The 10,584-nt window shown below is 57.0% G+C and overlaps 1 protein-coding gene across 5 annotated transcripts in view; it reads right to left on the bottom strand.

Moving 5' to 3' along the window:
• Positions 1–4,676: 4,676 nt before the first annotated feature.
• The window catches only part of CASTOR2 (cytosolic arginine sensor for mTORC1 subunit 2), a 61,671-nt gene continuing 55,763 nt past the window's right edge, over positions 4,677–10,584 (bottom strand). For all 5 annotated transcript variants that reach the window (XM_046666567.1, XM_046666568.1, XM_046666569.1 and 2 more), the window contains one exon: positions 4,677–10,529. In XM_046666567.1, the coding sequence (XP_046522523.1) occupies positions 10,464–10,529 (66 nt within the window). In that variant the 3' untranslated portion in view covers positions 4,677–10,463. The remainder of the gene's footprint in view (positions 10,530–10,584) is intronic.

Genomic DNA, 10,584 nt, shown 5'->3' with positions numbered 1-10,584 from the left:
TCAGCTGCCCCAGCCAGCTCGCAGCTGGGACCCATGCTGAATCCCTTGGACTGCGGGTCTCCCTGGGGATACCAGTGGGCGCCAGCCCCATACCCCGTGGGCCCAGTGCTGTCACCAGCCTTGTATCCATTCTCACTGCCTGGCTTGGAAAAGTTGAGAAGCCCCCACAGGAAGAAGATCGAGTCTAAATTCTCGTGGGCTAAGGGCTCTGAACACATCCGGCTACAGCTTGGCTGGAGAGCCTGCCTTGGAGGAGGAAGATTTGGAAATTATGGAAGAACAGTCGAGTTAATAACGTAACTTTGCTTTGAACCCATCTTTTCGATATCTCTTTTGGAATAAAGTTTATTCTATGCTTTTTGTTTCTCAGAACTAGAGAGGTCTTTTTCTTCTATCTGCTCATTCAGAGACTAGCTTTCAGAAACAAGGCTTTTGGACAAAGAGGCAGCCCGAAGCTGGTGAAGAGTACTGGAGATGACAGTCCTCCTTGGAAACACTTTCTCTCTGAGTCTCCTTCCATGGTTCAGTTGGGAGGGAAGGGGGATGTACAAGCATCATGGGGCAGTCGTGCCACAGACTGGGGTCTCCCTGCCTGCCTGCCCGCCCGTGCCCCCTTCCCTCTGTTCACTCGCTCACCAGATCCCTCCTGTGTGCCCCTCATGAGCCAGGTCCTATTTGTCACACTGGGTCATGGGTGACAAAACTGTAAGCAGGTCTCATGGAGCTTGCCTTCTAGGAGGGGAAACAACCACTAAACAAACAAATGCAAAGTGTGCTGGATGGTTCTGTGGGCTGTGGGGGGCACTGAGCGGGTGACGGGGCAGGCGGGGTCAGGCCGGCTGCAGTGTACAGTGGAATGGTCCCCGGGGAGATGGCCTTGCTGGGATGGAGGAGCAGGAACAGCCAGTGTGTCTTGGGGAGCAGCCCTGGGACCCCTCATCTGGGCTCACGCTGCCTCCACTTCTCTGTGGGGGACCAGTTCTTATGTTTATTACAGCCAAGTTTTTCCATAAGCTTGAAATCGAAACTGAAAACAACTTGTCGTTCTCCTTCCTGAAACTCCTGGTTGGGCGAGGACCATGTCGCCCCAGGGTGACGAACAATAATCCGTCCTCAGTGAACTGCACCCCTTAAAGCGTGTCGTGATTTACCGAGGAGGAGCGCCCCAGAGGGCAGGCGTGGGGTCCCTCAGTGGTGTCCAGGGACGGTAGGTGATGGTGGTGATGGAGCTCTCCGCTGTGCTTGTGTCCCTTCCCAGCGCTGTCCCCTCGTTCCCAGCCCCTCCCAGCATTTAGCACACAGACAGAAAACATCCACACCACTAGCTTGGTTGCTATGATTCATCGTCTTGTTCCTCTGAAAAGTTGGTGTTTGCAGGCTCAGGGCTCCTCTCACTTCAGTAGGCCTGTGACTGCCACCCAAATGAAGTGACCACAGGCCGACTCTGACGTGTCCTCTGGCCGTTCTATCTTCTCGCACTGAGACTCTGTACTTGCACGTATATTGGGGACAGTAGCTGTGGCCAGTACCTAGCCCAAGTGGCAGGTACAGCCTGAGAAGGAGGAAGGACTCTCATCACTTGGTGGCCACCCTAGTCTTCCCCAGTGGACAATAGTTGCCCTGGTGCCTGGGTCTCCGTCTTCCTCGCAGATGTGCCAGCTGTCACTGCATGATGATTTCTGGGGGGAGGGATGGCTCTTAGTGGTGTGCAGAACCTGACATCAGTGAAGAAGACACTTGGCCTGCTGTTCTTGTCACATTAGTGCCTGACATGCTCAGGAGGATCCTGTCCTGACCATGCTCATTTCTTGAATATATAGTTGGCTCATGTTTCCTGAGTTCAGGAAGCCCTTATTATGCACTTACTGCGTTCCATGTGACCAAGTCGGATGCTGAGGACCACGAAGTAGAGACAGTGCTTTCACTTGGCACAGCAGGTGCTGGTCTGGCTGAGAGCCTGGCACAGGGTAGACACTTGGGTTGCGTTTGTGAGGACCCACACTGTTCTCTTCTGTGCATTACACCCAGCTCCCAGCACCTGAAGGGGCCCAGCCTCTCCTAACCAGCAGCAGAGTTGCTCAAACCCTCTGAGAGCCACTCTCCCTGCAGTGGCTGCACGGGGACTGGTCTGCTGTCTTTGCTTCGCCGTGTGGCTTGACCTTCGGACAGACCCTTTAAGGTGGCCTAGGGATGGCGCCCAGCATGGGGTGGCTCTGTGAGGGACCCCTGGGACCTCCCCTGCCCTGTGACTGAGCCCCAGGAATATCCCCCCCTGAGGAGCCCACCCATGCCTTTCTCTGTCCCAGGGTGCATCACCCAGCTCCCCGCAGACACTCATGCTGCAGCAACCAAGAAACCCCAGTGTTTCTTCCACACAAAGCGTGATCCTCACACAGAGCAGCAGCACATTCAGCCTGAGCTGGAGACAGTGCTTGGAGTCACTCTAGCTGTGCCTTTCTTGAGGCCACACCGAAGGCATGCTCAACAGTCGAGTTTAAAAGGATCAATGCAGATAGTGTGGCCACCTCCTCAAGCCAGGAGCCCCCCGTCTTGCTAGGGAGGCAGACAGGTGGGATGTAGCTGGTGTGGGGGCTGCCCATGGAGGAGCAGAGACACTTGGTCTTGCTGTGGCTCTGGTAGCATGGCGCCAGCTGAAGAGCCAGGACTGGGGAAGAGTTCAGGACACTGTGCCCATCAGAAAAATGTCCCAAGTGAGTCCCCCCTTGGAGACAGAAGCTGAACATGCTCAGGCTCATGGCCAGTTCTCTCCTGAGAACTGAGGGCAGGATCCCAGCGCTGCCTGTCCCCCTTCCTCCTCCTTGCAGCCCTGTTCATAATCCACACCTGCTATTCAGATGCTAAGCTTGGTTCCCTGTGTGAAAGTCCTGAGTGGCTCCCCATGCCCTGTAGGAGGGTGAGGGCCCTGGCTTGAGCACCCAGCTTCCATTTCAGCCTCATCCTCTACCTACCCCATCCACTCCTCCCTACCCCAGCCAAGCTTCCCTCTGGCCCTCTGGGCCTTTGCTCTTCCCTCTGCTTGGTCCCCATCTTACCAAGCTCAACCCTAGAGTCCTGGCTTCTTGGTCAGCCCTCTACAGCCAGACAGTGGTCATTCCCTCCCCTGGGCACAGCATGCCCTTGTGGTCTAGCCTGGCACTGCACTCCCTCGTGTAGCTCCTTTCTGTGTCTTCACACCTCCCAGAGCAACTCAGAACCAGGCAGATGGGTTCCTCTGGGTCCCCAGGATCAGACACAAGGTCCAGCACCGCCCGAGTGACAGTGCCTGTGAGTGAGTGGTGGGAAAGTGAGGTCAGGATCTGGAGGTCTTGTAACTGTTTTGAGAGTCTGGGGACCATCAAGAGTCTCCATGGATGTCCTGGCTCCAATGGGGTATCTAAAGGATGGAAGGGGCGCTTAGTGCAGACCCCAGAAGGAAAAGTGTTCATAGAATCTAGAACTTTCTTGGTCTCAGGGTGGTGAGAGAGAGCCTCAGCCCCCACTGTCACTCCCTTCCATCTCCAGGGCCTCTTTTCCTACAGGCAGGGGTGAGGTGGGTGGGGGTGGAGGTTGGCTGGAATGAGTGCAGACCCGGGTCTTCAGCCTGCCCTGCTCACACCTGCCCTCCATGGAGAACATCAGAGAGGGGCAGTGAAGGGTTTCGGAGGTCCAGGACCACTGTCCTGCCTGTGCAGCGCCAGTGTCCACCTGCCAAAAGTGCAGGTGTCAAATGCCGGAGCACTTGTGGGAGGGACCCTGGGCATGGGGGTCCCCCTCCTGTTTTCAGGGTATCTCACTGGAGGCATCAGCTCCTGGGCTTCTACCACCAAGGAACCTTCCTGAGGCTGTGACATCCACAGCAGCGCTCCAGGCTTGGGGAAGAGGCCCCGTGGCAAGGGATCCAGCCCCTCATCCTCCCCCTGCCACCGGCAAGGCCCTGTCCTGCTCCACAGGCCCCTGACTCCCAGGCCCGCCTCCGCCAGAGGTTTTGGAGGAACGGTGGGCATAGTAGTGGGTCTTCAAGATGGCCCCCAATGACCTTGACTCTTGGTTTCACACCCTTGTGTGGTCTCCCGTGTCAACTGAGAGCTGGGCAGTGTGATGCTAGAGTGTGGTGAATGTGATGCTGCGTGAATTCTGAGGCTAGGGGAATAAAAAGCCATTTTGGTTACTATGTTGTCCCTTGAGTCCCTTGCTGTGGGGGGAGCCAGGCACCATACTGTGAGGACACTGGAGCAGCCCCATGGGGAGACCCACATGGAGAGGAACAGGCTTCCTGCCAATAGCCAGTTACAACTTGCCAGCCCTGTGAAGAGACCACCTTGGAAGGAGATCCTCCGGTCCCAGCCAAGACTTCAGATGACCGCAGCCTCGTGAGGGCCTCTGAGCCAGATCTGCTCCAACTGCTCACGGATTCTGAACCCACAGAAACTGCGACATGTGAATAATCATTTGAAGCTGTTAAGTTTGAGGCAACTTGTTACACAGCGTCAGGTAACTAACACAGCCCCTCTCGCTCTGGGGATGTGTCCCCTCTTGTACACTGGATGTCACACTGGAAGGCTTGTTCTGCCTTCCTCCCAACCCCCCGCCCGTGTTCCCCCCACCCTGGACTGGAGAAGGAAAGAGACGAGATGTGGCCCAGGATCAGCACAACATTAGACAGCCCTCAGCCAACATGATTTTTCTCTCCATTTTAATTAACACTTTACAAAGTACAAAATATACTGTCTTTTTTGGGGAACATTAGGTACTTTTTTCTCTCCATCATACAGTACATGAATCTCAAGGGTTTCGTGTTTCTTCAAGAAAGAAAGAAAGCATGAGGGCCCCTCCAAGGTGGAGCGCTGCCCACTTCTCCCCTCTCCAGACCTTGGGACAGGTGTGAGTGCCACTGCTACTGCTGGTGACCCAGGGCATGCCAGGTGAGGGCCAGACCTCCAAGACAAGGCCATGGGCAGGGGAGAGGCCTCTCAGAGCCACACTGTGCATCCAGCATCCACTCACTCCCATCTCAGGATAACGGAAACGATTTTGGCATAGAGCGAGAGGAGGGCTTGGGATTCTGTGTTACCCCCGACCCCAGTTTTGCAGCCAACTGTGCTCAGTTCATTCTGGACCATTTTCTGAATAGGTAAACTGAGGCAGTGGACATGGAAACACATTGGGGTTGGCCTGTGACTTGGGACCTGGATTTGGCCTGTTTTTCATCCCCCCTCCCTTCTCATCTCCAACCTTGCTAGATCCTCTTCAGGGATGAGAAGGGGCACCAGCACCCAAAACCTCTCCTTGTGAACAATGTCCTCAGGACTGGATGCTTCTGAAGAGACAGCTCAGCAGGTCAAGCCACGTGGGTGGGCTGCATGGACAGCCAGGCCTCTGTAGAGCACAGCAGACCCCTGCTAGGGACTCCTCTCCCCCACTCCAGAGAGCAGTGTTCCAAAGTCAAGTGGGGAGGGGCAGTCCTGCCTGCGAGGCCCGCCTCCCCATCATCTCCACATGTGCCCCACGACTGAGAACGCTGCCGAGGCCTCAACATACTAGATGAGCTCAGATCAAAATCCCTTACTTCAGATTTGGGCTCTACACGCATGTGCTCACACACACTGTGGAGGGCCCAGCACACGTTCACACTTCTGTGTGTATGCATAAACACACGAGTGCCCACAACACTGTCCTGACTCCAGGGCAGGGGCCGCCCTCCACCTCTGACTCTCACAGCCTCCCCCTCCTTGAACTGAGAGCCACAAACTCCCTTACAACTAGGCGGCCCACGGATGCCAGGGGCCAGGCCACAGGCTTCTGCCTTCTCTCCAGGCCACTCCTGGTGCATCAGCCTCAAAGACAGAGGCTGCCTCAGCCCCCAGCTCCCACCTTTCCTTCCAAGAGAGAGGGCTTCATAGGAGGCGTGAATTTGGAAGCTGAAGGTATGGAAAGGGGATGAGAGACAATTAAGCTTGTCCTTTTGCTGCCTCCAGTTTGAAAACGAAAGAAAGCAAAAAGCTAGCTGAGCAGTGAGATGTAGGAAAGGGTGTCCAGCTACACCAGGGCTCCACTGCCCTCAGGACAGCCCTGGCCACTCTTCCCCAGCCTGCCCTCTGCAGGGCTGACGCCGGCCACCACCCTGCTGGGCTCCCCTCCCAGGCGGCCTCTCTGGATGGAGGGAGGGCTCCAGCCCCTCCCTCAGCACAGCGTCTAGGAAAGCTGAAAAGCCAAAGCCCATGTCTGTCCACTGCTGGGAGTTCCCATCATCCTGCCCCAAGCTCCGCTCACTAAGCCAACCCATGGTTGTGACAGCAGTGACCGGCTGCCCCCTGCCCTGACTTACAGTGGGCACAGATATTTTTTGGGGGGGGCTTCCTTCCAACCTCTGCCCAGTGTCTACTCACAGAGTGGCATCAAAACTTGCTCAGTCCCAGGGCTGGCGTGCTCTGCTCTCATCTGCGAGCTCCCCAAGGCACCCTCTCTTAGCTGGGGCTGGGAAGGGCCCTATTTGTCCCCACATCCAGACCCAGTGGCTCAGAAAGCTGGCCCTGTGTGGCCATGGGATCCTAAAGGTCAGCCTGGGAGATGCTGCCAGGAGGGGCCGCTGGTGGGTGCAGGTTCCTCTTTGATGATCAGCAAATAGTGTCCTTGGCTTGGGGTGGGGGCCACGATCTTCCTATCTCCCCAGAGCATTCTCTCCTGACCTCCTAAGCCTCCTCTGTCACCTCAGAGGGGATGAGCCCCACCAGACCCTGCATCTCCTTCTGGACACCACACTGGTCTCGGAGGCCATGCTACCTGGCAGGGAGGCCACAGTGGGCATCTGTGGGTTCCCCGGCTCCCTCTCTTCTACCAGGAGCCTGTGGCCTGGAGAGGGTGGGAGGGGAGCCTGCTGGTGCTTGGGGGGCTCTGTACCCCCTGAATCTTGAGAGTTGAGGTCTGCACACCTCTCCAGCTCGGATGAGTGCCTGGGCTGAGGGCAGTGGCATGGGCAGCACCTCTTGGGGGACTTTGGAGACCCCCGTGGAGGAAGGAGGTGCAGAGCTGGCCCTGCCCAACTCTCTGTGGGTGAGGACTGTGGCTGAGGGAGAAGGGGGTTCGTGGGAACCAGGGAAGCCCATGCTGAGGGTGGAGCCAGAGCAGATTTTTCTAAGTGGGGTGAGGGCCTTATTGGCCAGGGCTCCTCCTGTCCCTGCCTCTCCCCTCCTTGACTCGCACCACTCTGGAGTGTACACGGATGGGGCAGGCAAGGGGCGAGGGGTGGGGGTGGTGTAGACGGTTTGAGCTTTTCTCATCAGGGAGAGGCACAGAGGCAAAGACAAAAGCTCAGAGGCCAGGTGGCGGCTCCGGGTGCCCACTCACCCCGCCTCTCGGCAGCCAGGCCCAGGAGCCCCGTTTCCTTTACTGCGCTGCCTGCCTCCCCAGCCGGAGCCCAGAGACCCTCAGCCCCCACAGGGCATCTTCCTCAGGCTGATTCTCTGGTGGGTCTGGGCTATGTCAGCCTCGCTGAGGAGCACATCATCCCTCCAAGTGGAGCTTGGGGTCTGAGACCCCCACACCCAGGAAACCTGGAGACAACTGGGGGCAGCTGGCCACAGGGAAAACCACTTACTCTTCTCCCCAAATTGCTGTGGAGACCAAACCACTGACTCTGCTCCCCATAGGCCTGAACAGACACTGAGAGCATGCGCCCAGCCTCTTCACACAGCAGGATGACGGGGAATGGGCAAATAACCCTCCACAGGCCACCCACCGGGGCTGAAGTGCTAGCCCTCACCCCAACCCCTCCCCGGACACAATGTCAAGGGCATAGGTCCAGTCCCCAGGAGGAGACCTGGAAAAGAACCAGAGGTTTCTAAGTTTGCAGGTAAAAAAGTCAGGTAAGCCGTCAGCATGAAAACAAGTATGCGAGGAGGGGAACAGACCCCAGATGGCAAGCTGAGGGATGACCATCCCACTGGCCCAGGTCTTCAGGCTGAGGGCGCTGGGGAGGGGTGTGTTTTGTTCGAAAGCAAGAAATTCCAACGACTCCCTCTGAACCACCATCCCCGAAAGAAAACGAGGGTGTTCAGGGCCCTTGGCCATGGGAAAGGGGTGCAGGAAGGGGCTGAATCCATCTTTCAAAGGAAGCTGGGGAAGAAGGGAGTGCGGACCCTTGGCTCCTGTCCCGGGGCTCAGCTCCTGGGCTGCTGGTTTTGTTTGTCTCTCAAGTCAGGGCGGAGGCAGCCAGCGGCTTCTCTCATCATCGTATTGCCTATATACTTGAATTAAAAATAGATGGTGGCTCAAAACGTGCTGGGTGCACAGCAGACACAGTGGGGCGAGGCCCTCACGCACACAGGCGCACACACAGTGGGGTCTGTGTCCACGTACTGCACACACACGCATGTGTGTGCTCCCACAGTATATATTAACATATATATTGCTCAAGTATATATGCTATTTACAGTATATATCTATATCAACATAAAACACAGGTATTTATAGGTGTGTACAATAGATACGTCCTAGAGGGTCTGGGGAGCACACGGTTCTGGGGTCATGGGGCCGACACACTTGCTCGGCAGGGAGGAAAGGTGGAGAAGTGACAGATTCAGGGAACCTACAGGAAGGAGTCTGGAGAGGTGCATCACGGAAAGTCAAGGCCTTTCAGGGACAGAAAGGGGACTCGGAGCTTCAAGGGCTGCCCCACCCACTTGGCCACCCCAGTTTTGGAACCAGCAAACAATTGACACATTTTGGTTGTTTTGTGCATAATGAATCAACTTAAAAAAAAAAGTGGGTTCCTAATCAGTGCTTGGGCCCCGAGGATCGGCACAGATCCTGATGTAGAGCTCCTCCATCTGGTGGGCTTCCAGGGCTTGGAGAGGGGGGAGCGGGGATCACATAAGCCCTTCACCAGACCAAGAGAACGTCCCTTCTCCTCCAAACTCCTCAGGGACAGCACAGCCAGCTGCCGTCTGAGAAAGAGCGCCAGGAAGGGCATGAGCCACAGCAGCCCTTCAGGTCCTCCTTGTTCAGAAAGGAGCCCCTGCTGGGGAGGTGGCACCGGGGCTTGCCCTAGTCTCTCTGGTCAGCCTCTATCGCCTGGCTGTCTATCTCCCCGTGGCCCTTGGGTCCCCTCTGATGCTCAGAACTACAGCTGCCTGGATACCTGCCAGTGGAGCTGGCTGGGCAGCCCTGTGTGAGGTGTCCCGGGGACCTCCGCCTTGTAACAGACCTCTGTTTCTAGCTTCCTGCTCTGAAGAGAGGGCCAAGGCCCCCACAACAGCTCCTGATTCCCATGTTTGTCCCTGGAGCCACAGGGTACCAGCCAAGTGACACTGAGCCTCTGGGCCCCCTGACAGAACTCAGCAGGCCCCAACCCCTGAAAATGCTGCCCACCGCAGCCTGGGCACAGATACATTAAATAAGAAACTAAAACAAGGTATGGTTTTCTCTATTAAGGCTCAGATAAGCTGCCTCCCAGGTCAAGTACTCATGAATGCCACAGTCCCTGGACTGAGGGGCAGGCAGGCAGGAAAGTTGGGGGCAGAGGCCTTCCATGGCCCCCAAAAGTGGGGGAGGGGAGGGTCTGACAAAGGGGGAGCCCTGTGCTGGTCTAGTCAACTGCTGGGGAGGTGTGGGTGACCTAAGAAACCCCAAGCCCAGAATGCTGGGGATGTCCCTACTTAAGGGAAACTGAGGCTCTGCCTGTCCAAGGAGGGTCTAGGAAAACCAGAGGGGACAGGACCGTGTGCCCCAGGCTGGTGGGTCTCCTGGGAACTGCCTTGTCCTCCAGGAGTGAGTACTTGTGGTGGGGCGGGTCTGGACAGGGCCCCCTGGCAGTCTTGCTGGGAGTCAGGGCGCAGGCCCTGTGGTTGGCAGGTGAGGTTCTGGGTGGCTGGGGTCCCCCCCAACTCAGGGCCCACCCATGCTCCATCAGAGCCTCAGCAGCACATGACCCAAGGGCTACCCACTGGCCTCCACTCTGCGGGAACCAGCCCCGAGCTGATGGAACCAGAGACCAGCGACCACAGTGTTCAGCCCCCCATCCTCACAGGGGTCTTCCCAGGTTCCATGAACTCAGTCCCGCTCAGCCAGCCCCCAAGATGACAAGAGAATCAGTACCCCAGTATCTTGTAGGAGGCGCAGCTTCCTTCAGCGTCTGCCCTCAGCTGTGGGCAAGGTGGGATGAGAAGGTGAGTCAGTTCACAAGCTCCCTGGGCCTCAGACATCGTTTTCTGGGGCAGGGCTGGGGGGAGGAGGCAAGGGGTTCTCTGGAGGGTCTGGGGGCTCCGGAAAGGCAGAGGGCATGGGAGGCCTTGGCTTGGGTCCTAGGCCTGGCGGGATCAGCAACCCAGGGCATCTCCCAGAGGTTCCTTCTTTGGGGGCCCTGGGGTCGACTTTCCAGTCTGTTGAGAAATACTGCAAGAAGAATCTTTGGGGTGGGGGCCAGGCCCAGGCCTGGGGGACAGAAGGGGAGGGTAGAAGAGGTCCTTCTAATGCTTCTCTGCTTGGCTGACTTTCAGGGCGCTGATGACACCATTGATGTTTTCTTCCGGTACCTGCAAAGGGCAGGAGGAGGCAGACACCCATCAGGCCCTGGAAGGAGCTTCCCTT

Source organism: Equus quagga, chromosome 7 (assembly GCF_021613505.1).
Source record: "Equus quagga isolate Etosha38 chromosome 7, UCLA_HA_Equagga_1.0, whole genome shotgun sequence".
Lineage (NCBI taxonomy): Eukaryota > Metazoa > Chordata > Mammalia > Perissodactyla > Equidae > Equus > Equus quagga.
This window is presented reverse-complemented; position numbering and strand designations above follow the sequence as displayed.